The 27,134-nt window shown below is 44.1% G+C and overlaps 2 protein-coding genes across 2 annotated transcripts in view; both read left to right on the plus strand.

Moving 5' to 3' along the window:
* The window catches only part of LOC109902202 (eukaryotic translation initiation factor 3 subunit E), a 47,532-nt gene extending 35,615 nt beyond the window's left edge, over positions 1 to 11,917 (plus strand). The window contains exons 10-13 of the mRNA XM_020498367.2: positions 4,615 to 4,724; positions 9,805 to 9,907; positions 10,426 to 10,560; positions 11,705 to 11,917. Of these exons, the coding sequence (XP_020353956.1) occupies positions 4,615 to 4,724; positions 9,805 to 9,907; positions 10,426 to 10,560; positions 11,705 to 11,740 (384 nt within the window). The 3' untranslated portion in view covers positions 11,741 to 11,917. The remainder of the gene's footprint in view (positions 1 to 4,614; positions 4,725 to 9,804; positions 9,908 to 10,425; positions 10,561 to 11,704) is intronic.
* Positions 11,918 to 14,435: 2,518 nt separating this feature from the next.
* LOC109901500 (R-spondin-2-like) overlaps positions 14,436 to 27,134 on the plus strand; it is an 85,732-nt gene continuing 73,033 nt past the window's right edge. Inside the window, exons 1-2 of the mRNA XM_020497499.2 lie at positions 14,436 to 14,916; positions 15,217 to 15,521. Of these exons, the coding sequence (XP_020353088.1) occupies positions 15,422 to 15,521 (100 nt within the window). The 5' untranslated portion in view covers positions 14,436 to 14,916; positions 15,217 to 15,421. The remainder of the gene's footprint in view (positions 14,917 to 15,216; positions 15,522 to 27,134) is intronic.

Raw genomic sequence — 27,134 nt, forward strand, 5'->3', positions numbered from 1 at the left:
GCTGGTTAGACGTACTGCCAAATTCGATAAAATGTCATTGGAGGGGGCTTATGGTAGAGAAATTAACATTACATTTTCTGGTAACAGCTTTGGGGGACATTCCTGCAATCACCATGCCAAGTGCACACTCCCTCAAATTGAGACATCTGTGGTGTTGTGACAAAACTGCACATTTTAGTGGCCTTTTATTGTCCCCAGGACAAAGTGCACCGGTGTAATGATCATGCTGTTTAATCATTTTCTTGATATGCCATACCTGTCAGTTGGATGGATTATCTTGGCAAAAGAGAAATGTTCACTAACAGTGACGTAAACAAATGTGTGCTCATAATTTGAGAAGCCTTTTGTGTGTGTGTGTGTGGAACATTTCTGGAATCCTTTTATTCCAGTTTATGAAACAAGACAGACATTTTACAGGAAGGCTGTTTCGTTTGTGCGGACCAGCCAGAGACTCGATTTGAATTGAAGCCCCTCATTAAGAGTAGATTAGTACTACAAAATAATGTGAGGTACAAGGGAAGACCCTTCGGCAAGAGGAATTACTTCTCTAGTACATGTGGATGGCAAGATAGAAATGATCTACTTAGTCTGTTCCCACCATGGCTGATTTTTAAGCCCTTCGGCTCAAAAGGTTTCACCTTTTATTTGAAGTACGTTGTGGCGCACCAGCAGAAGGATGGATCCTTGCATCTACAGAAGGCTTCTGTTGTGAAAGCAATTTTAGAAAGGTTGCAGTTTGTAGACAAAAAGCTGTATGCATGGGAATGGATTGTCTCTCCTTTTGTAGCAAAACTCAAATAAGTGTTCATGCTAACACTTGAAGATATTACATTTAGGCATAATTTGTTCATGGCATGAGGAGACTGAGTTAGACAACTGTGGCCAAACAAGGAAAAAGCATCAAAGGTAATGTTGAAATGTTAGGATTTGTTTTATTTTAATTAGACGCTAGCTGCCCATTTTAGAGAATTTCTGGGAGTAGTTCTGTCCAACATATCACTCAGTTCAGAATCTTCGAGTGTAGGTCGAAGACTAAACCACTCAGATTGAAATGCTGTGGAATAACACTGAACTAGTAATACACCATTGGTATTAAGATTTCCTAGGTGTGAGTGTTGGTAATGTCCCTGTGAACATATTTACAACTTGTGGTTTGTTTCATCCACTCCTAACATGGGTCAGAAGTTCATAATTGTGTGAATTTGTCAATCATTTAGGGTAAATTATGTGGTGCTTTGATTTAATATTCCCAGGAGATTGCTCATTTACTGAAGAGGGGCTGGACATGTTCTGGAGACCCAATTGCTGGACAATTGGGTTTAGAGACTGAGCAGGTGTGCTAATTGGTGCAGTGCTCTGTGTGAATTTCAGAGAATATAATCTCCCAGCCTCATTTTGTGCATACAAGGGTATAATTGAGATTTCCCAAATGATTTGTTTATTTGGACCTGCAGATACATCAAAGGCTAAACTTTGGGCTATTCTGCCGCCTTTGCTTCTTGATGATTAACACTCAATGGAAAAACATCTGGCCTGATCAAATGGCTCTTTCACAGAAGTAAATTGTCTAGGCTTTACTGAAGGTCCCATTTCATCTTATCTATTTTTCAGCTAATATTAAGAGCCTCTAGCTCCCCCAGTCTGATTCTTAACGAATGAGGAACCCATACCTTTTTTTATTTGATAGTTTTTCTCTGACAAATTTGTGCTCTGACAGTATCCAAAGCACTACCTCCAAAAATTAGATCTTTCTCTCTTTCCTGTGGAAATGCCTCGGTGGGTGGGGGCAGCAGCAATTGCTAGATGACGTACAACCAACAATATTGGAACTGTATCCCATTTCAGTGAAGACTTTACACATGCCCTCAATCACCAAGCTCGTTGAACACTCGCACACTTTTAAAGAGCCCTCTAGGTTGTTCTCGACTTCCCTGCTTAGGGTCTTGTTTAGAGACTTCATGTGGTTGGAGCAGATGCTGCTCCCTGTTACTCCTCAGGTTGGAGACCAGTTCTCCTTAAGGTGCTTCAGCAGCATTGCCTTGGGAGTAGTGTCCTGTCAGTCTTCTCAGAGCAGGCCCAACACACACACAAGCCTTCATCTTTTTCGCCCATGAGTTCCAAATATCTGTAAAAGTCGCCCCAGCGCAAGTTTTTTTGTCAATGTACTGATTTGTTACGCAGCAGGACAGTTAACCCCCGCTGCCTTCAAACCAAGGCATGCTGCCCGCTAATTATCTATAGGCTATGGTTGAACTTGTTAATTGCAAATTATTTTCTAGAAGTTTGAGTTGGTGTAAATGAATTCACACATGAAGTAGCCCATTTCACTGTTGCGCACAATTTGAGGCTTTACTGAGTCAGATAGTGCCCAAGCACTTCCCCAGTGTTTCCCCTGATCAAGAATGAAGACATTGCGCATCTCTAGTGAGAACAGGCCTTGCACGGCCTCACGAGTAGTGCAGTGGTCTAAGGCACTGCGGCGCTTGAGTCAATACAGACCCGGGTTCGATCCCATGCTGTCCTTGACTGGGAGACCCATACGCCGGCACACAATTGGCCCAGTTTCGTCCGGGTTAGGCTAGGGTTTGGCAGGCCGGGATTTCCTTGTCCCGTTGCGCTCTAGTGACTTCGTGTGGCTGTCAGGGTGTCTGCAAGATGACGCTGTTGCCAGCAGGACAGTGTTTCCTCTTACACATTGGTGTGGCTGGCTTCCTGGATAAGCTAGCGGTTGATCAAAAAGCAGTGCGGCTTGGCAGGGTCTTGTTTCGGAGAATGCATCTGTCCTGACCTTTGTCCATAGGGGAGTTGCAGCGATGGGACAAGACTGTAACTGCCAATTGAGGTGAAATTGGGGTTATTATTATTTTTTAAATAGACCAGGCCCAACTTCTTATTTTTTCCCTCTGGCACCTTTTCTGGTTGTCCTATGCATTGCCTTCATTGTTTTCCTTACCAATAATAACTTTGGACATGTGTGCCTTCCTATCAAAGTAAGTGCCTTATGTTCTGTATTTCGTCTTGTCGTTTCTACTGCAGCATACCGTATGTATGGAGCCTTATGTGTTCACGTTTTTAAGTACTGCTGACAAATCATACATTCCAAATCTTGCAAGTCCTCAGTTGTCTGGGGAAGCTCAGAAGCTGGAGATTTCCAAGTTCCCAGTTGTTGTTGATGTGGTATCAGATTGGTACCCAACTATGGTACCCCATTTCCAGGAGTTATGTTTAAATTTTGCATCTAAACTTCTGTTTCCCCCCCGCTAAAGTTAGGCTTGGCGGTAGGCTTGTATTTGGTGATCTATTTGCTTTGTGTTTTGTCAAAAGGTTAAAAGTAATGTGCTTCAGTCCCCCCCCCCCCCCCCCCGACTGGAATCGCTGTCAGATGTTGGCGACTTTTGCATGTTGAAGAAAGCGGAGGGGGAACCTACCTCCAAGTTGAGCTCATCAGATTAGGCATAAAAGGCCACTTCTAGCCCTTTCAAAACTTATTTGAGGATCTTGGGCCGAAATCCCAGATGACAGTGATTAGGACACTTAGCTGTTCAAAGTTTATCATGCTTAGATAAGCATTGTGATAGCTGAAATGTGGTGTTGCCTGATAGTGCTGTGTAATTGAGTTTTCTTCAAGCAGAAATGGAGGGTGAAAACAGCTCTAAGCTTTAGGCAAACAGAGTTTTGAGTTCTTGGAGAACTTATGAAGACTGAGGTCTGTGATGTGAACTAGTACTCAAAGACAGTAGGAACGCAGTAATGACCACAAAGGAATGTATGCCTTTTGAAGCAACGTTTGAATGCACAATGGGTTCATGAACACTTAAAGTAGCTCTGTCTGACTGCTATTTTATGGCGGTGTAAACTTTGCAATTTTTCTGTAGCCCGTCTGTCAGTGTAGCTAGACCTGGAAGTGCCCCTAGCCCATGTGTTCTAATGTTGAGCAGGGGGTGTTCTTGCCCCTATGGTGGCTGTAGAACCCCTGAGAGTTTGGTGTATAAATTAGTTTCTCCCGCACTGCACAATTGACCCTGCACCCCTGGGCACAGATGAACGGTGATAAGTCATGTGGCTGGCTCATTCTTGTTTCCCGTTTTCATGTGGAGGCAGCTGAATTAAAAGATTTGTGGTCGATTTTTGGAGCACCCAGAGTGGCCTGGGATTATTTTTTATTTTTTTACAGATGGGGGTTTCTCCTTAAGACTTTTGCCAAAGTAAATCGCTTGGTTACTCAAATGTGGCTAGAGCAAGACCCCCCCCCCCCCCCCCCCCCCCTGCATGTATGGAAAAAAAAAATAGCTTTCTTCTGCTCCATTTTAATTTGACGGTGACTTGGGTTTTCCCACAATTTAAATCGAGGCTTCAATCCCAAATATGGACTGCCCGGGGGAAACCTGTTGCTCCTGCACTTTTATGGTTCTCCAGGGCCACTCAGTCAGAACCCAGTCTTGATTGCAGTAATGAGTTTACAAATGAGCTTACCTGTCATTTAACTCTGTCCTCATTTTAACTGCTTTACTTTCCTGAAACCCTGCAGTGGTATTTTATAGAAATGCATACACAGACAAATACTCACTAATATTTGTGTTACTGTTAACTTTTATTTCCCTCCATCTCTTCCAGGTGCTTGTGAATGACTTCTTCCTGGTGGCTTGCCTGGAGGACTTCATTGAGAATGCCCGTCTGTTCATCTTTGAGACTTTCTGCAGGATCCACCAGTGCATCAGCATCAGGTGAGACCAAGGGAGTGACGTAAAGCACCAGTTGGGGAACTGACAGAAAGGAAAGGTGCTGCAGGAGTATGGTGAACATTGCAAGAGATCAGTCTTTGCTAGACAGTTATTCGACTGCAGGAAGAGGGTGGATATGTGGAGTGATTACAGGAATGCCCCCCACAGAAGTGTTTATTGCCCCCTTCCCCAGTCAAATACTCATCTCCACATATACATTTTATGGATTAGGCAATGGAGCGTTAACTGCTTCCTGGTTGTTCTGCTCACTAAACTTTAAAGACCACCAGAGTGAGAGACCAAACCAGGGACAAGTTTCTCTCAGGAAGAGGTCAGGTTCTTGATGGCTTCAGATTTTGCCAGCTGCTGATGGAGAGGAACCGCGTAGCTCCACTTCTGAGTCTTGCTGGGTCAGGGCGGCTGGTGTTCAGAGGGTTCTGAAGTTCTTCTTTTCACTCGCTTACTAAGCCTTGTCACATCCAGTATAATAAATTTGCCTTGGATAGTCCTCAAAACAATACATTTAGTCAATGCTAATTATGATGAGCATTAGGGGGAAAAGATAATGGTCCACAATTAAGGATTTGGCTACCTCTTGTGCATCAATTCTAGAAAATAACAAATGCAGATTAGGTGCACTCTAGTCTGATATACTTTTTTATCTCTATGCTTTTAGTCTACACTGGACATTTGTGCTTATGGAAATGCGTTTAGAAAGATATAGTAACTGTACTAAGGCAAAAATGGTTAGACTCAAACTTTGAATGGAATATTTGGAATTTGCTGTAATGGACATTGAATGGAAAGGGTGAATGAATTTTAACTTTTGACAAATGATTGCACTGCCTGTTATATGGAGCTGTGGGGGTCTGTAGTCAAGGTTGAACCATGGAACACGATAGGTCTCTGTCAATCTCCAGATTGTCTGGAATTGATTAGGAGTCCCGGCTTTTTTCCCCTTTTTTTTGGCAGACTTGCTGCAATTGGATATATTTACTTGTTAAAGACCACAAAGGTTAGTGGTAACAGTAGGAAGTTGAATTGTGACTTTTCCAATTTTTTTCTCCTGTGTTTAGGTCTTTGTTAGCTGAGGTAACAAGCTGAGTTGAGGTGCAAACACAGCGGCGATCGGCAGTGTCAGGGATTTCCGTGTTTATTTAAAATCGTTGCGATGACGATGGACAGAACACGTAGTTTATTTTTGACAAACGCTCAAATTCCATGTCATTAGTCGGCTACCCAGAAGCTCTCTGCATCCAAGCATGGACTCAAGTGAATCTGATGCCTGGTTTTAATGAGACATTTTTACAGCTGTTGGCTATGAAGGTTTCACAGATATTTAGCTTGCTTTTTTTGCCCATGGCATGGGACAAAAGTAGACCAGAAGTGCGGGCAATTTAGTTACTTTATGCAGAAAGGCTCATGTAAAAAAGGAGGCAGTGAAAATGTGACCCCACGATTTGATCTTATGCTCCGTAATTGCATCCACATATCCTTTTGTCTAGACTTGGGTATGTTTTTACAATTTGGTTTTCATTTTTTGAAGTCACAAACTTAATATTACCATATTTGACTTCCTTTGAATGTTGATAGCCAGCCGTATTTCATTGACCCCAATTGGTACACTGTCCAGTGACTTTGTCAGTACGTACATAAGACAGTCTGTCAGCTGACATTGAAATGTGGCACATGGAAAGGTAGTGGATGTCTTTTCCCATCACTGTTTTCCTAACACTTAAGTTCTCTGATAGTTGGAGTAGTATTGTTGTGTACTTGGATGTAAAATGGAAGATCTTTCCACTTCACAATTGAGTCATTAGAAAGACCACACGGTCATTTTCCGTTTTCCCGAAAAATTTATTTTACCCCAACAAGCTGAAAGCGGGGGTCGTTCCAAATGGCTCGGATTTACTTAATGTTATCATATGGTAGTGTTTAACAATGCATTTGTCTGAGCCCAGCCATTTTAAGAAGGGGGGCACTTCTATGGGAGTTTTCCCTCTCTAACACAGTTACCCCCCCCCCCCCCCCCCCATGCCTAACCTCTCCCCGAGTGTGAGGGAGAGACTCACAGGAGTATTTCCGTCTCCCCAGCCCCAGCCTGAAATTGAACGCTGAGAAGCCAGAGTGAGTAAGAGGTTGAAATGAAAGCGAGACCCCCCCCCCCCCCCCCCCAAAGGAACAGGGCTATGGCTGTGTAAAACAAAACCAGTCAAGTAGGCTGTCTAGTTGGCTTAAGGGCCAAGGGATATGCCTATAGTTGAGTTTGTAGGTCTGCCCCCCCCCTTACATTCATATCCCCTTCCCCATCTTCTGGAGCTCCAGGTTAAGATAAAAGTTAAGACCCGGGGCACTGCGTGTTACTGTGGTATGCTGGGGAGATCACATTCTGCAGGGAGTTAGGGCCGAGGTGAACTCCCTGTGAGGAAACAGGATCATGTTTGTCTTGATCTCGGATCTGAGTCTGGTTTGACTGACATGTGCCCTCCACTTGATGGAATTGCCAAACAAACACACTATTCGTACCCCTCTGCGGCAATCGCAAATCTCTGGGGTTACATTTTGAAACAGATCATTTAATTAAATTGTGGCGAGTGTCAGGACTAGGGTGTAGACGCAGTTTGTCCACCTACCCTGTTTCTTGACTGACTTTTATACAGTCTTCAACAAGGGAATTAAAAGTTGGATAACGCCTACTACCGTTAGACTTTGTTAAACACAGATTGTCAAATGAATTAGCTTTTGCTGTGAAAATTGCTGTAATTATCAATCAATGCCGAGTTTACACTTCATGAACATTTGTTATAGACCTACACCAGAGTCTTTTTGCCCCGACTGGCGCGGCCTGTCTCTCCTTAGTGTTTGTCACTCCTGAATGGCAGACACATGTTAGCCATCACAACCTAAACTCACGTGAGTGGACAACTGACAGTGTTCCTGCTTGCTAGGTCCTTCATAATGAGCCGTAAGTGCAATTTCGTTTTCCACAGCATTTTGCGGTAATCGGCTGTCCGGCCGAGGTATTGGGGGGGGGGGGGGGGGGGGGCAGATTTAGTTATTTGGGTGTGAGTGACAGGTTGATCGTGCCCCTCCAGCCCGTGGGGATTCAACGTTAATCAATGCTTAACTGGTGTTTTTCTCTTCTGGTATCCCACCTCCTTCAACACTGCTGTGGTGAAAGTGGTGATGGATCATCACGCTCTTGTTACTTGGAATGTCCCGAGGCAGTGCCTCTTTATGCTGAGGTAATGCTGTTTATTATTTGTTGTGGTTTTTTTAATGCCCCTTTCAGACATTGATGTAATTTCAACCCCCTCTGTACGTGGTTTTGCTACGTTTTTCAAAAAAGATGCCAAGCTGGGTCAGAGTGGCGAGAATGTGTTTTTGCTGTCGGGCCTTGAGGTAAGGCAAACATTATCCCAAATGAGGTTATTTCCAAATGGGAATTTACGAGGGAGAAAGTCTTAAAGAAGTCAGCATTTGGGAAGTGACAGTTGAAACGGGCCTGCTGGTATTGGCGACTATTGTGGACTGGGTCTGAACCCATAGCGTGAGAGGTGGTTTGGGCAGCGAGGATCTGGCTTACTCACAGGTCTGTCTCTCCGATCTCCTCCGTGGGGGAGAAGGAACTTGATTAATGGAGCATGAAATTATATTTAGTGGGGTGCACTTTTCATACAGTACTCACGGTCTCTCGCACACTAGTATCTGTTGTTAAACGAGCGTATTTATGAGGTTCATTCAAAGCGGAGTGTGTTCCATTTGTGTGTTAGGTGACTGGGTTGTGGGATGAGAATGAACTAGCTGTACTACTTGTGTTGGTGGAAGAAATGGGTATATTTATAGGCCTAATATGAAATGGGGGACCAGCAGGAAACGTGGAGGGCGGGAAAGAGTGGGTCTAGGTGGTGGTGGTGGTAGTATCAAGGGGGTTTAGTTATTTTCAAAGCCGCAAGGGAGGCCAGCTGCACTGGAAGAGGCTTTGGTTCAAAGAGCGCCAGGCGCCCCCCCACCTCTCTCTCTCGGTGACACATTCATGTCCCACCGCTCTTATCAAAGAGCACCCCGGCAGCAACCTGGCTTTCATTTGGGGGACAGTAGCAGGTCCCGCTCTGTCATGGCAGGCTCTGGGCCAGGTGGGGAGAATGTGAGTGTGTGTCCAGGAGAGAACATCAGAGTAAAGTGACTGGGGGAGAGAAACCCGGGATTCCAACGGACTCCTAATCGAGTTAGCCTGGGGAGTCATTTACATCCTCTTTTCTAGTTCACGTAAGACCATTTGCTATGTTCCCCTGATCCCGTTGCTTTGACATGTCATTGTATTTTACTTTATATGCCTTTTAGCCTAAGAATGTGTATGACTTAGTATTGTATTAGCGTTGTCCTGTTAGCTTTGTTACGGTCCTAATGCAGCCCATTCATCATATTCAGTAGTGTAGCAAATGTGGAGGTATGGCATCAGACATCCACTGAAAAGGATTGTCATATACACCGAGTGTACAAAACATTAGGAACACCTTCCTAATATACAGTTCCACCCCCTTTTTACCCCCAGAACAGCCTCAATTCATCGGGGCATGGACTCTACAAGGTGGCAAGTGTTCCACAGGGATGCTGGCCCATGTTGACTCCAAACATGCCGCCTCTCCTTAATCTACACTGATTTGAAGTGGATTTAACAAGTGACTTCAATTATAGATCATAGCGTTCACCTGGATTTACCTGATCAGCCTCTCATGGAAAGAGCGTGTTTTGTACACTGTTAATCTTGGCTTTTTTTTCCTTGAGTGGATGAGTGGTCTTTTCTACGGTCTGCTTCAGTACATTAGAGGCTGTACTGAACTTTTACCCCTGGGCACAAAAAGGTTCCCCTAAAGGGACAAATATTGCCCAGAAATGACCTCATTGGACAGAGGGGTACACCTTTCCACGCCCCAATTGATTAATGTGACGTCGTATGTGTGTATATGAACTTTTCTTTAAACAATTAGCAACTAAACGTCTGTACCACATATTTCATCGGCGAACACGTATTGTTCCACTCGGCTTCTAAAAACCCGATTTCTCCTCTGCTCTTCCTTAGCATGCTGGCAGACAAGCTGAACATGACCCCCGAGGAGGCGGAGAGATGGATTGTCAACCTTATCCGCAATGCCAGGCTGGATGCCAAGATAGACTCCAAACTGGTAAGACTGACACCCTGCGTCTTCCTCGTCAATTAATCTCCTCTGCTCCCACGCAATTGATTAGTTAAGTATTTTTTTAAATTTTTTTATAAACTCCTTCCTAATCGGGGAGATTATTCTGCGGTGTACCTCAAGATGCAGTATAAGTGCATAACTGTAGAATGATTTTAGACGAGAATACCAAGGCATGGGATTTGTCTGCCATTATCATAATAGGAAGGAAATCAACACAGTATGAAGTAAGCAACCACAATACCTTAACCTTTTTATGTCCTTGTTTTCCTCCACATTGGGTTTTGCATGTTTTGGCATACCCGTCACGGCGCAGAGTTCTCTGTAATCATCAAATCAGTCTGGAATGACAGAATTACCTTGATGTGTACTGAGATTTACATAAATGTGTCCCGAGAGGCTGGCGGTTGGTGGTACGGTGTCTATGAGACCAGATGTGATTGGCTCTCCCCGCTGTGTGTTTAGGCCTAACTGTGCGCCCCTCGCCCTGTCCTGTTCTTATCCAGGGTCACGTGGTGATGGGGAACAACGCTGTGTCGCCGTACCAGCAGGTGATTGAGAAGACAAAGAGCCTGTCCTTCAGGAGCCAGATGCTGGCCATGAACATCGAGAAGAAGATGGCCCATGCCAGCAGGAATGAGGTAAGCGAGTTGTCACCACTGCCCACCCTCTCATCCCTTGTCAAAGACTAGACTACCTATTCCCTTTTCCAGCTGACTGTGTCTCTTACGTGGGTGACAGAGTTCAAAGCCCTCTTGAAATGATCAGCTCAGAGAACGGGGCTAGAAGAATGTCGACGAACCAGCTTCAACAAAACGTTCCACTTGACACGGAATCAGCCAGTTAAGAGCAGTTTTTAACGGAGCTAGCGGGCACTTTCATCATCCCTTTGATCTTCATAGGCCTAATGACAAGGTAGATGTCAACACCGCTGTAAAACAGGGCTGTGACTCAGCTACCTCTGTGCAAATAAGGTTGATTCTCACACTAGCCTCACTGAACATTACTCAGACTACGGAGTTCCCTCCACTTAGTACAGGTCCCCACAGATGTTTGGCTTGGGGTCCAAATTTCGGTCTGTTTTGATCTCGACTGTGTATGAATGGTATGTCAGACTATTCCACGAAGGCAATCTTCATTGATCGCGCACATCCCTGAGCCCAACCCTCTCCCCACGCCAGCAGTGCTCCTTGAAGTTGGGGAGAGAAGGACATGTCTGTAAAACCACAGTCAAACAGATTCTTAACCTTTTTTAAATGAGTCAGTCCACCGCCTCCCCGACCCTCTCAGATTATATTTATAATAACTATCTAATCACGACAGGGCCAACTAGTGTGCTTTAAATGTCCCCCCTTTTAAATGGCCAGTTCTGAGTAGGTATCTTTTGATGTGTTTAGTTACCGCCTCTCTATTGTTTAAATATCTGCAGTAAGAGAGCTGCTGTATCTCTGTTCAGTAAAAGCAGAGGTCCTCATTAAGTGATTTCTGTAATTAGACAAGAGACCGCAAACAGTGTCATTACATCCTCAGGGCTACAAATCACTTCTAATACATTTACTGCCTGCCGTCTGGATGGGCTGTTTAGGGGTTCGGCACGCATTCCATTTTAAGTCCACTTCAAGTGTACAACTACATACACTCATGGGGATTTCTATGTTTCTAATTCGTCGCATAATTTATTTGTAATGTGGACACAGAATTAATTAAATCTCAAACAAAATAATGTATGTCTGTCAACTGGTAGTCTAACCTCTCCTCCCTTTTCTCTAACTTTTTTCCCCCTAGACACCCAACTGGGCAGGTCAAGAGACTGGCTTTTAGCAAGACACCACCGAGAATGTTTTTATTCCTGTTTCTACACAGCATTCCCATCCAGCAACAACATCCTGTTTTTTTTCTTTTCTTTTTCTGCTTGTCCTTCAAGGAGCAGAGGATTTTTTTTCCCTTGGTTCGAGTCATCAGTGATTCAATAAAACAGACGTGCAAAAACCATTTCCACCAATGATTGCTTTATTTCTGGACATTACAGATGGCGGTTGAGGCCTAAGTGGTCTGACTTTGCATTGGTAATACTTGGAAGTTTTAATGTGCACATTAAGTCACTGAGTGGGACAGTTAATACTGTTTTGGGTGATACGGCTCATGTATGCGCTGTAATGATGAATGACTGTTTAGTCTATTGGGTTTTATGGTGTTTTAGTGGCCCAGTTCACCATGGCAGTCACACAGCAGGGGAAGTGGGAGGAGGGGGCAGACAGAGGTGATGTACAGTTAATAGTGGTCATATTCTCTGCCAGTCATCTTTCCCTCCGAGGACATGAGGGACTCGTAAACCTCCATTAGCCAGACGAATCAGTTTAATGTGCCTCTAGCGCTCCTCACCTCCTGCTCTCACCAACTCTTCCTTCAGCTTCTGTGTTCTCATGTAACTTTCTTTCCCTTTACCTCAACTTTACCTTGTTCTCGACGGGGAGATGGTTTCAGGTAGGTCACTACTCTTGTGTGTGACTGGTGGTCCTTCGGTAGACTGAAACTTCCATAGGCTTATGCATCTCTGGAGAGAAAGGAAGAGGTGCTTCCTGCTTCCATGGCACTCGGGGCTCAGAGCCAGACGATTCAAACACTGACGTCACCTTGGACCAGGCCAGCGGGGAGGATAAAGTGATTGGTTTACCGGTCCTTCGCCATGACGCATCATGAAAATAAGTTATCCTAGCCCTTAATTATCGTTCACCTTACCAGTGCACTCTCCTGTGTTGTTTTAGTCGGATGTCCAGACCAATACCAGACTTGCCGCAAACAACCCTTTGACCACAATGTCTGTCACTGCACGAGAATAAGTAATAAACAGGCAGAAGTTCACTATTGGTTTTGGCTGGGAAACTTCCACAATTTTGTTTTTACATATTGTCTGAGGTTTTCATCCCACAAAAGGTTTGCAAGCGGATCCTCTGAAATGGAAAACGTGCATTGTGTTATTGCTTGAGGTTAGAACACTCCCCTTTTCTCCTGTGTCTTGTATAAAACCAGTGTGTCAATGTGTAAAAATGGTAAATGTCATGGAAGGTCTGGTTTTGTCTGTGGGTTGATATTCCTATATGACACAGCTCCTCCCTCCATTGTCTACAATAAATCATTTTTAATCATGCTATGTTTGAATGTTATATAACTCGAGCAGGGTATTGGTAAATACAAATCCATTAATGGTTTTCACTACAAAGCCTTTGGTAGTGATTTAAAACATTCATTGCAATTTTTTTTACGGTCCTTACTGTATTTAATTTTCTTGTTGACTGGTCAGACTAAATTGACCTCTGGCTTTTCAGACGAAAACATCCAAGGTTTAGACGTGTGCTTTCTATACAAGGACTACATATGGAGCGTAGCAAATGCTTTACACCAATCTGTAACCCCTGGGCCTCAGTCATTTCCTAAAACACTCTATTTTGAGTAGGATATTGCTTCCCATTTGGTGGCAGACAGTTGTCCTGATAAGCACCTGACGACAAACTAATTTCTTAAAATAAATAAAAGATTAAGTGCCACACCTAGTGGTCCAAAGGGGGTACAGCATTTGCAACCTATTTCTACCAGAACAGGAGGTGAACACTGGACCTTGTGGGTATCAGGAAATCTGAAGTAAGGCCTAACCTGAGATTTTTAATCTATTTTTTGTTGTTGTTCAGGACAGGTAGTAGGCCTATCCTGTCCTCAGGTATTTTGAGGTGATGCAAGTGGCTAATGGTTAATTGTTTTTAGTTGTGTCAATTGATTAGGTAGATTGTTAAACCGTTAAAGTTACTAACTTTATATCACGTTCATTAGTGGAGCAAATAGTTGTCCAATCACATGACATTCTCCCAGAGTAAGGCCTTTGCAGCTTTTGAAGTTCATGCATTCTTGTTTCTTGGGAGCAAATGACAATGACGGCAACGACGATGAAGGTAAAACATTGATGATCATTGTCTTCCCAATTTATCCATTCAAATTAGACTTTTAAATACATCCGAGTCAAAGCCATACAGCTATGTTTTCTTTGAAATCCTAAAATGAGAATAACTTAAAGCACTGAAATTCACTAGCTTTTTGAGACATGAATAGACATATTTGTCATATGGTGGAAATAACAGTTTAACCATGCAGGTACTACTCCCGACAAGATATATCGTTGAGAAGACGTTTCCTGTTGGTGTTAAATGTGATAGAAAGGGTGCACGCATGTCGGTGATAGGCCCATTTTTAGCAAGACCACTTCTCATTGGTCAATTGTTCATAATTGAACGACCAAACAAACTCTGTTTCCAAACCATATAGAAAAAAACGTAAAGTTTCATTTGGAATTTGAGAGAGTGCCTATAGGTCATACAACTTCCAAACTAGGGGTGAAGATAGCTTACAACAATACCCCACTCAAACGTCACGTGTTGTGCCTCATTTCACACGAGAATCAAAACGGCTGCGTTTATTGTTTCCTGCACTAGGACCCGGAGGGAGCCTCGGTGTTGTGTGAGAGGACCTAGGCAGCTAAATAGCATGTCATCTTCATTATCTAAAATAATAAGAAAAAACACTTCACTCTGGTCAAGGGGCTTCTAATTCTGAGCAGCCCCACAGATCTAGAGATCTCCACGTGACAGGGGCAGCTATATGAGAAAGCAACCCAAGCATCAGGACCAGTAGTAACCTACCACTTCACCTCCGCTCGAAGCGCAGATGCAGACAATCTAGAGGAGAATCTACTGGCTTTATATCCTTTGCTTTAAATCCCAAGGTAAAACGAGACGTCTGAATGGTGTAGACAAGTTTGTTGAAGTGAAGGACACGCTTTCACCGGGGAAGCAGGTATTATCGGAATAAAACTCGCAGGCATCTCAGGGAGAAGGGAGATCACTCGGACCTCTGTTCTCTTCAGAATAACTTTTCATACAAGAGGTGATGCTGTATGCTCCAAATCCACTGTGGCTTTCTGAAGTGGATTTAGACTGTCACATATGCAGGTATGTTTCATGTTGTGTTCATTGTTAAACGCAGCTTCTTGCGCTCATTATATTAGAAGGTTATTACTTGTTTGAGAAGCGTTAGAATGTTACGCATTAATTTCATACCAAGCTCTTTTGTCGAGAATGGAGAATAAATTAACACGTGGGGCAGAAAAAAATGTTTCATTATTGCAGTGTATTTAAATACAATAGGCTTAGCCTCCTAAACTCCATAGATCAAGTATTCTTCCCGTGTTTGGATAGATGTTGATATTGTCACATTTGTTATCACAATAACCCATATCTTTATTTTTACAGCACTCAAAGGGACACTTGTGAATGAAGGGGTGAACTTCATAAACTTCATAAAATGATATTATTCAGTGGTGAGATATTATGTTGTCGCTGCTCGTTTAATGTGTGACAAATTGGAATCATTCAAGAAACTGGAGGACACGAACCAGATAATTCATCCCAAACACCACTGGCACTTCTCATTCGAGTCGGAACACCAGCCGTCCAGATGCAGTTTCGACTTTTCTCATTGGCTTTAATCGTGTTGCACTGTATGGAGTACAGCAACTGTCAAACGCAGTCAAATCGCTGGAGGAGGAACAAAAGAGGTAAGTGAAAAATCGTCTATATATGCATATATCATCCTTGCCAATGTGACAGTTGAGAGCGAGAAGTTTTGGATAGTTTCTGAGCCAGCAACATTATAAAAATATACATGGTCGAACAGCTAATATGAAACATTTTGAGACCAAGAGTTGAATCAACATTTGTTGCCATTGTATATCCGGTTCTGCTTATTGATTAGATAATTACCTTGTCAATTTATTCAGACATAACACGTCGCCTACACGTTGACACTATCATCGCCCTGAGCGCAGTGTATTGATCAGGATACAGTGACCGTCCAGCATCCTGTTGACTGGGGCTAGGGTATTTGATTTAGGTGATGCATTTCTGGTAAGTGCGTTCGTGAGTTCCTGGATGAGTTTTATGCACTCTGATATTATCAACCAACTGCCACTATAAGACTGGCCACCCCACATAGCCTGGTTCCTCTCTAGGTTTCTTCCTAGGTATTGGCCTTTCTAGGGAGTTTTTCCTAGCCACTGTGCTTCTCCACCTGCATTGCTTGCTGTTTGGGGTTTTAGGCTGGGTTTCTGTACAGCACTTTGAGATATCAGCTGATGTACGAAGGGCTATATAAATAAATTTGATTTGATTTGATTTGATAAGATTAAAAGCGCAGTGAAAATGGTTTATTCGAGCCACCTAATATATCCATCCCGCCAAAACGAATAGTGCCACAGCGGTGTAAAACAGTAGCCGAGTCTGCCCAGACTGTGGGCATATTTTACAAGGCAACTGTTCGCGACTTCATGAGTTCAACGTGGAAAATATTTTACTAAATTGTAACAAATTGGCTAGACTTCACCACTCAAAGACAGTTAGTTGTATTATGTTTTGGGTACATTTTGGCAAATGCGCAAAATGTGCGTTTTGGACACATAACGGTCATTGTTTGCTGCTAACCCAAGTATGCCTGATAAGATTTGTGATATTGTTATCTGCTTCGCGTTTCTTACATAGTTGCTGTTGGTGAGTCGTTTGGTCAAATAGCCTAGGCTACCCCACATTGCTTCGGGCTCTCTGTGCTTTTACCTGTCCGTGCCAACAAAGAGAGGTCTGTGTCTTTAATTAAATGTGTTACTGCTTAGTAGGCCACAGCGACTAGACGGTGAAAAGATGGCAGTGCGGCTCTGTCTATCTATTGTGGAGCGCAGCGGCTTAGGTGGGCGTAATTGTGGGAGTTTTAATGAATAGATGCGGAACCCCCTTCCCCTGTCATGAATTCGTCCTCTCCAACCTCCTAAGCTGGATTTAATTGATCTCATAACCGCAGAGTTATCTTTGAACAGTTGGTACACGCATAACAATCGCCTCTGGGGATTTAGCCCAATGATAAAAACAGCAAGGTGGATCTGGATCCCCTTGGATCTGTGGCATAAACAAGGTCCTTACTCCAGTGGTGGCAAGGGAGAGTGGGACCACTGCTTAGTCTGAAGTGTGTGTGCTGTTTCTTACTGACCCCTGGTTATAGCACAAATACCCTAAACTGAACATGTTAGGTCTATACGGTGTGGTGTGGAGTACAGTAGGATGATCCTCTTCTCAATGCATGTTTTTGGGGGGTTGTAAATTGTAAGGCAATCACACATTTAATCATATGCAAGGCATGCCAGGGGGAACCTCCACTCCTGGCTGCAAGCCTTCCACTGCCCATCTGCAAATAATCAAGCAATCACTGTAGGGTACTGGCACACACACTTTTCTCTGCTCCTCTATTTCTTCTCCTAGGATTGGTGATCTCAGATGCTCCATAATATAATGTTCTTAATGGGATCAAACTTTTTGGCACGGAGTGGAACTGGTTAAGTTTGAGATGCTTATAGGGAGAGAGGCAAGTTGATAATGGCATAGGTGTGTGTGTTTGTGTTTCTGTGTTTGTTGTTGATAGAAGTGGTTGAAATGCTTTTGGCTAGCAGGCTAGAGAGGTATAACCCTTTGTGTGTGTGTGTGTGTGTAAGAGGGAGAGGGAGGGAGGGGCAATGTATGGGTTTTGTACAGATAGTTCTTTGGCGGGAGGTGGAGGATTGGTTCCTGTTGTTTTGGAATGGAATGGCCCAACTGAGGCCAAAAGCGACATTTAGCACACACTGGCAGGCAGCAAAGCTTTAGGTTTTCACTTCCTTTATTTATTATGGTTATTGAGAGAAGCATGTGAGAGAGAGATCACTGTTCAATGTGCTCTGAGAGGGCTGAATATTTGTGCCTTGCCCTCGAGATTCACTATGACCGCTCTACATACAGTATGTCTGGCAAGCAGCAGTAACATAGTGAGGTTTCCAAATCAGTCTGGAATGTTCTGTCCCAGACACATTTTAAAAACTGAATATGGAATTGGTCACGTTAAGCTCCCCAGGCATATATATTTTATGGGTAAAGAAAAATATCCTGTGTGTAGAGGAACAAATGTCTTTACCTTTCAGGCTGAAATCAATTCAAATAAGTAGTAGAGCCTTTGCTGTTGACATAGAATATATGATTGGATTAGCTAGGGAAGTGTATGGGAATGCAAGAGTGAAAAGCAGGGCAGTTCTTGTCGGCAACAGTCTGTGTTCAAAGGCAAACTGTAAGAGAGTCAGGCTAAGGCTAAATTAAGGGAATCTGTGGTGTAAATGGTTTGATCATGTCTTGCAAGCAACTCCTATACTCTACTACATGACTCAATCCCCTGTTCCACTGTAGTTATTGTTTTTTCTCTTCATATTAAACCAATGATTTACACCTCCTTACTCCCCCACCCCGCCCACTAAAAAAGGGGAACTCATGCCAATGAAGCCTCCTATGATATCATTGCTACACTCAAGGATATTGGTTTTCATTTTTATTCTCTGGCTAATGATGCCACCTGCTGACTACATAAAAACAGACTCAAGTACCAATGTTGCCTGGAGGAAGAGATGCACCATGGGTCAGGGGAGTTTGTAAATCCACTTCTAGGAAATGGCTATAGTAGTGAAAGACTGTACAGCACTAGGGTTGCACATTTTGGGGAATATTCAGAGTTGGAAACTTTCTGTGGAAATATATGGGAATTAACGGAAAGATATGCAAATTAATATTAATACCATTTAAATGTAGATGTTTTTATCATATCATATGGAGACAGAAACATGAACCTTTTACCTTATCATAAGTAGACATAATTGCAAATGATTAAATCTTTCCAATAGAAATTTAAAAAAAACAATTTAGTTACAAATTGAACTTTAATTAAATGAGTTGACTCTTCACATGGGATGATTTCACTGAACAACAAAAGAAAGGGAATATTGAAGGATCCCCAATGATCCATCGCATCTCCCAAAAACCTTTTCAACATACATCTGTAAAATGATAGTCTAGAAACTAAAGCTTTGGTTGTTTCCTCTCAGGCTTCCGTGTCTTCTCCCTGGACCTCCTCAATGTCCACCTCTTGAACATCAGACTCTGAGGCCTCATCTACACTGTCACTTTTCAACCTTGTTGAGGATCGCTCTCATTGTCAGGCTTAAAAAGCCTAATATTTTTCCGGATTGCCACCAATTTTTCAACTGTTGTATTGGTCAGCCTGTTGCGTGCTTTGGTGTGTGTGTTCCCAAACAAGGACCAGTTGCGCTCTGAGGCAGCTGATATTGGTGGGATTTGGAGGATGATGGCGGCAACAGGGGAAAGAGCCTCAGATCCACAAAGTCCCTTCCACCAGGTGGCTGATGAGATATGCTGGCACTGCTGCCATATTGCATCTCCATCCCAAAGCCCTTGCTTGGAGGTGTACTTCGCCAGACTGCCAAGAACCTTGCCCTTATCCAGGCCAAGGTGGCAAGACATGGCAATTATATCACATATAGGCCTCGTTGATCTCTGCACCAGACAGGATGCTCTTGCCAACATACTTGGGGTCCAACGTGTACGCTGTAGTGTGTATGGGCTTCAGGCAGAAGTCTTCACACTTTTTGATGTATTTCCTAACTGCAGTTTCCTCTGCTTGGAGCAACAGTGAAGTGGGCAGGGCAGTACGGATTTCTTCTCTTACATCTGCAAGCGGAGTCTGAACATCAGACAGGATGGCATTGTCTCCCTCAATCCGTGCAATGGCTACTGCTATAGGTTTCAGGAGATTCAGGCTGCTTACCACTCTCCCAAAATATATAATCCAGTAGGATCCTCTTGATATGAGATCCTCTTGACTGTGATATGGCCATTTCCAGGAGACTGTCAAACATGATGACAACACCACTCCAACGGGTGTTGCTGGGCAGCTTCAATGTGAGGCTCTTATTCTTCTCACTTTGCTTGGTGAGGTAGATTGCTGCTGAAACTTGATGACCCTTCACATACCTAACAATTTCCTTGGCTCTCTTGTAGAGTGTATCCATTGTTTTCAGTGCCATGCTGTCTGTGAGGAGCAGATTAAATGCATAAGCAGCACCGCCAATGGGTGTGATGTGAAGGTAGGACTCCTCCACTTTAGACCAAGCAGCCTTCATGTTCACAGCATTGTCTGTCACCAGTGCAAATACCTTCTGTGGTCCAAGGTCATTGATGACTGCCTGCAGCTCATCTGCAATGTAGAGACTGGTATGTCTGTTGTCCCTTGTGTCTGTGCTCTTGTAGAATACAGGTTGAGGGGTGAAGATGATGTAGTCAATTATTCCTTGTCCATGAACATTTGACCACCCATCAGAGATGATTGCAATACAGTCTGCTTTCTCTATGATTTGCTTGACCTTCACTTGAACTCTGTATCCAGCAAATGAATAGATAAAGCATGTCTGGTTGGAGGGGTGTATGCTGGGCGAAGAACATTCAGAAATCTCTTCCAATACACATTGCCTGTGAGCATCAGATGTGAACCAGTTGCATACACAGCTTGAGCAAGATAGTCATCAGCATTTCTTTGACTACGTTCCTCCATTGAGTCAAAAAAACATCTGATTCCAGGAGGACCATGAGCTGTTGCTATCGATAAGGTGTCTGATTCATCATTTTCACCTCGAATAGAAGTAGAGGGACTTTTGTCAGAGGTTGCTTGTTGTGAGCGCTGAGGGACGTTTAAGCACTTGGCCAGATGATTCTGCATCTTTGTTGCATTCGTCACATGATTTGGCATAGTATTTGCAAATGTACACAGCTTTTCCTTCTACGTTAGCTGCAGTGAACTATCTCCACACATCAGATAGTGCCCGTGGCATTTTCCTGTAAAGATTAAATGAGAAAAAATAAAAGAATAATACAATTCCATGTACATATACATAGTTAAGCAGTTACATTAAACAACTCCTTTGTAAGATACATGTTTTAAAATGAAACATGTATGGAAACGGGTGAATTAACACTCCTCAGTTAGCAGGCTCAAGCAAGCTAAAAACCCACATGGTAGCTAACTAGCAGAAATTGTTAAATTATAAATGATTTAAAACACACTTTGCTGTAGGCTACTATTTACTATTTAACAAAAAAATTGTCATAAAATATATTCACCCCACCCATTATTGTAATCAAAACTTACCAGAAAGCAGGTAGTCCTTTACTCAGACAGTGTAGTTGTGTGGGCTCAATAGCATCTCATTGGTGTGCAAGATCTTGAGAATCAGCTGGACATGTGCCGTGCACTCTTCCATCACATGTGATGTGCATGCAGAGGGTTGCAATTCCATTAAATTGGGGATAGTTTAACCAAAATATGCCACACGACCTAGAATTGCCCACATTAAAAGGTTCACTATTATAAGCTAACTTTTTTTGATGAATTTAAGCAAAATTCCCCAAATTCCAGGGATGAACTTCTTATGGAAAATTTTCCTGAAATTCTCATCAGCCACCTGGTGGAATTGACTTTATGGATCTGAGGCTCTTTCCCATGTTACCTCCATCATCCTCCAAATCCCACCAACGTCAGCCACCTCAGAGCGCAACTGGTCCTTGTTTGGGAACACGCACAACAAAGCACGCAACAGGCTGACCAATACAACAGTTGAAAAATTGGTGGTCATCCGGGAAAATTTTAGGCTTTTGAGCCTGACAACGAGGCATCCTCAACAAGCTTGGAAAGTGACAGTGTAGATGAGGCCTCAGAGTCTGACATGTTGAAAATGGTTTTGGGAGATGCGATGGATCATTGGGGATCATTCGATATACCCTTTCTTTTGTTGTTCAGTGAAATCATCCCATGTGAAGAGTCAACTCATTTAATTAAAGTTCAAGTAAAAATGTATTTTTTTTACATTTCTATTGGAAAGATTTAATCATTTGCAATTATGTCTACTTATGATAAGGTAAAAGGTTTATGTTTCTGTCTCCATATGATATGGTAAACATCTACATTAATTTGCATATATTTCCGTTAATTCCCATATTCCCGTTAATTCCCACGGAAAGTTTCCACCTCTGAAAATTCCCAAAAATGTGCAACCCTACTTAGAAGGATATGCCTTACATTTACATTTGAGTAATTTAGCAGACACTCATTCAAAGCTACTTAAAGGAGCAATTAGGGCTAAGTGCCTTGGTTAAGGGCACATCAGCTGATTTTTCACCTAGCCGGGTACTGGCCCAACACTCTTAACCGCTAGACTACCTGCCGCCCTGAAAGCACTCAGACCGCACTTGCTAATTCTCTGTATTTTCTGTGAGAGAAATGGATACAAATAGCATGACTGTAAGTCACTTTGGATGAAAGCATCTGCTGAATGTCATATTATATATTAATAGTAAGACTGTCTATTAAATAGCTTATTGTCCCTCTTATTGTTTGGTGGACATGAAAGCAGCTTTGCCACTCTGTCTTTGGAAAAAGTGAAAAAGGGGCCCGCAGACGGCATGTCTTTTAACAAGGCCTTTTCACATAATGCCACTCTAATCCACGGGATGGGCGCCCTGTATCCTGTTTGTGTGCACGCTCTCTCCTAAGCCAGGAGCACTGTGTGACTTTTTTATTCCACAGCAGCAGTGCGTTTCTCCTGGCTGGTTATGAAGGAGCCCTGTACGTTGTGCACCGGCGTGTCTCCGCGCAAAGCGGCACATGGAACGATCACTTTACAGAAACGCTGAAAAGCAATCCGGGGTTAATGGTGTGGAATAGCGGTAACCCCCATCCTCCTAAATGCTGCTCCTTGCCGAGGGGGGTTTTAAAGATGAGAGGGGGTGGAGGGACGGGAGAGAACATATTTAAGCAGATCAGCTGGATGTGGCTGAATGTGAGCAGCATCACCTGAGAGGGATTACTGCTCGCCAAGTCTTGACCTGAGCCCTGGCTGCAGCGTCTAAGAGGAACCGTGTTCCCTTTCTCTTCCCAGGACCCATCAGCCAAGCAGTTAATGTGTGTGTGTGTGTGTGCATGCATGCAAGTGTTTATGCAGGTGTGTTTTTGTGTTTGGACAGTGCCAATTTTGTGGAAATTCATGGCAGGTAATTCAAGTTTTCAGCATTGACAAATAAATTCAGTAACTTTTGCGGCGAGGTCAGTCTGGTGGGACCCACTAACCCAAGCATGTCCATCCTGTCTGTAGTGTAGCAGACCTACTAGGTCTCATTCACAGCCGTATCAAATGAAGCCGGTGAAAGGGTCCTCAGTCCTCAGTGCACCGATGCCATGCTACACTGGTGGAAATCCCCCAGAGGAAAAAAAACAACACAGGTGTCATGAACTTGTAGTCAGGCTCAGAGAGATTCCTCAGGACCCACGTGACAAGCTGTGGGTTATCTGTTTCTGTTTTGTCTTCATTTTCTCTCACCACAAAAAAAAAACATTGCCTATTCACCCTCTGCCTAGCCCCCTTCACCCTATAAACTCAATTAGCCCTAATTCATTTAAATGGATGGCGGTGATTTCGATGGCGATGTAGTAAGTTTGCGAACTAGAGGGCTTAGGTTTTTCCACTTTCTCTCTCTTCTTTTTTTCTGTGCGCTGTTTCGTGTCTGAGCGAAGACTGAGGAAGATCCATTTCACACAGAGGAGAGGGCTGGTTTTATACACTTCTACACGTTTCCATTTATCAGGTCACTGCAGAGAAAGTCATTGTGTGTAGATTTGGTCCGTTTTTTATTTTTTTTTCTCTGGGAAATACACAAGATCTTCTCTTCCACCCTCAATCATTGTCATCAGAGGATCCCATATGTTGGCAACACTAAATGCCAAACAGATGTTTTTCTTTCAGGCTACATTTTACCACACTGTGAAAGTTCATTTTCAGAAATGTGAAGTGAAATGGACTTATTATATGAATCTTATAATACACTCCATATTTCCCAGTGGTGATTGGAAACTCCAGAGCTGGAGACAAAAGGTCCAGTGTCCCTTTCGAGTGCGAGGGAAATTTTTCAACCCTCACCTATGTTATTCTCACAATAGCACGCCTGCCTACAGCAATTACACCTTAATACGTTTTCCTATAAAGCTACTAAATATGGCCAGCCAGTTTGGTTCGATACGCTTGAGTTTATTGGGCCATAAAAGTAATCATGTGGGGATCGTTTCTAAGTGGTGCGAATAAAACAACAAAAAATAAGCATTTAAACACAAAAGTGAGTCATGCGAGGGCTTCGGAGGTAGGTGAGAGGACCAGAGACAGAGGGAGGCCCTCGTCAACTAACCTCACTATACTCATGTGAAGAACAACACTCAAGCATTTACTCAGCATTTACTCAGAACAGTGTATTGATAATATGGTCATAATTGGTGTGATTCTTAAGTAATACTATAAGTATTTCATAATTGTCATAGACTCCAGCCACCCCAGTCATAGACTATTCACTCTGCTACCGCGCGGGCAAGTGGTACCGAAGCGCCAAGTCTAGGTCCAAGAGGATTCTAAACAGCTTATATCCCACAATCCTGAACATCTAATAAAATTGATACCCAGACTATTTGCTTTGCCCCCCTCTTTTACACTGCTGCTACTCTCTGTTGTTATCATCTATGCACAGTCACTTTAACAACTCTACCTACATGTAGATATTACCTCAACTAACCGGTACCCCCACACATTGACTCTGTACCAGTACCCCCCCCCCCCCCTTGTATATAGACTCACTGTTGTTATTTTACTGCTGCGCTTTAATTACTTGTTACGTTTCTAATCGCTTATTTTTTTAAACTGCATTGTTGGTCAGGGGCTCGTAAGTAAGCATTTCACTGTTGTATTCGGCACATGTGACTAACATTTGATTTGAAGTATGGGGATCACTCTAAAAATGAGGGCATATGTTAGGAGGTTAAAAGCTGGAACTTGATTGGCCAGCAGTTTAGCAGTCGTTGGGCTGCAGGTGATTAACATCACCACTCCTAGGGACATAGCCAGAGACACAAAGGCAGGGAGGGAATAGGGATGGTCCAGTGTTGTACTACTGCAGTGAGCCACATATCTGACTCTTGTTTGCCATGTCTGTGTGTGTTTGTCTCCGTGTGCCTGCAGACTAGTACCTACTTTGGATCGATCTCTGCAAGGCCCTGGTAACTTGAGATCAGGAGCCCCCCTCCCTCTGACAAATACAGAGGCAGGCAGACAAGCGTGTGGTTGGTCTTTGGCTCTGCAGAGTATTTACATCCACGCCTGCTCTAATGGCTGCTACAACAACAGACAGGGAGGCATGGTGGAGCTGTGTGATCCAGAAAGCAGGGCTCTCTCTACCCCCTCCCCACCCTTTATTAAGACTCGACAGATGGACATGCCTCCTTTTTCCCTCCTCTCTGCTTTTATTGGACCTCCTAATTATGCTTACACGCCACATCAAAATAAGGCCCAGCATGCAATGCCTTTGGTATGGGGAGGAAGTGAGCTGGTCAGATGCAATAAACTGTCTCACTTCTTGGAACTTGCTTGTAATTTAGGAATCCGCCGGACATGGATGTACTGTACTGGAGGTGATGGTGGTGCTCCCGAACCCACCCACTGCGTGAGGCTGCTGGATTGATGAATGCAGCTGGGGGTAGGGCTGGGGCTGCGGCTGGGCTGGGCTGGGGGTAGGGCTGGGGCTGGACCTGCGGCTGGGCTGGGGGTGGGGCTGGGGCTGGACCTGCGGCTGGGCTGGACCTGCGGCTGGGCTGAGGCTGGGCTGGGGGTAGGGCTGGACCTGCGGCTTGACTGAGGCTAGGCTGGGGGTAGGGCTGGGGCTGGACCAGTGGGTGGGCTGGGGGTAGGGCTGGGGCTGGGGCTGGACCTGCGGCTTGACTGAGGCTGGGCTGGGGCTGGACCTGCGGCTTGACTGAGGCTGGGCTGGGGGTAGGGCTGGGGCTGGACCTGAGGCTGGGCTGGGGGTAGGGCTGGGGCTGGACCTGCGGCTTGACTGAGGCTGGGCTGGGGCTGGACCTGCGGCTTGACTGAGGCTAGGCTGGGGGTAGGGCTGGGGCTGGACCTGCAGCTTGACTGGGGCTGGACTTGCTGCTTAACTGGGGCTGGACCTACGGCTTGACTGGGGCTGGGCTGGGGACAGACCTGTGGCTTGGCTGGGGCTGGACCTGCTGCTTGACTGGGGCTGGGGTAGGGGGCTGGACCTGTGGCTTGACTGAGGCTGGGGGTAGGGCAGGGCTTGGATCTGAAGCTAGAGCTATAGGACATGGACAGGGGCATGACTTGGGTTAAAGCTTAGGCTGGGATATTGGACTTGTGCTGTTTGGGGCTGGGACTACTCAGTTGGGGCTGGAACCCGGGGCTGTATTTGTATTTATTAAGGATCTGTGCACTAGGTTGGATCTAGGATTAGGTCTCGGGCTGGGGCCAAGTTCTGGTAGTCATTACAGGGCCCTGATGCTGAGTTTAGAGAGAGAGAGCGAGAGAGAGATTGTCGAGACGAACCAATGAGATGCCTCATCAATCATCTAATTAGGCTCACTATGTTGCTTCTATTAACAATGTTGACAGTTGACAGTCCCATACTGAAAAGGACTGTCAACACAGCCCCGTCATTCTGCTCTAACAGAAGTGAACAGAGCACTTTAGCCATGCCATGCACAAACCACATGGGTGACACTGGCAGTATATACAGTATGTAGTTACAAAGTTGTAGATGGTGAGAATATATCACTGTTCACTCTCTAAGTGCTGAATATGAAATGTCCCATTTAGATGCACTAAGTTACTTTCTCTGGATGATTATCCTGGCAAGACCCAAATACAGTGAAGGCAGAGCTAGTTGAAAACCATGGTTCCTAATCCTGTGTACTTGGGGTGTCTGATGCATTCTGCTGGGTGGAAGGCATCCGAACAACCGTTCTCCTCTCCCTCAGACCTTGTCAGAGATGGAATGCATCCCGAGTCATTCCACATGGGCCCAGACATAAGACTGTCTGTAATATAGCTTACTGCATGGTTGGGTTTTGGTCAGTGTGTGGTTGTGGTCATTGTTGTTGCTTGTCTTGTTGTTGTCTGTGTTGACTCAAAGTCCATGTTCATTTGTGTGCTTTGCTCTGGCTTTATGCCACACAGCCAGGACACACAGAACAGACAGAGATGGAGAGAGATAGAAAGAGAAATAAACCATGTTAAGTGTAATCTAGGGAAATTTACAAGCCGCGTTAAGATTTTAATGTCGCGTGTGGCTACCTCACATTTCCAGCTTGTTTGGTTACTGAGTATGCTTTGTTGTGGTACTTTTATGCATTCTCGACTCAATTCAGTTTT

This window comes from Oncorhynchus kisutch, linkage group LG13 (genome assembly GCF_002021735.2).
Source record: "Oncorhynchus kisutch isolate 150728-3 linkage group LG13, Okis_V2, whole genome shotgun sequence".
Taxonomy (NCBI): Eukaryota; Metazoa; Chordata; class Actinopteri; order Salmoniformes; family Salmonidae; genus Oncorhynchus; species Oncorhynchus kisutch.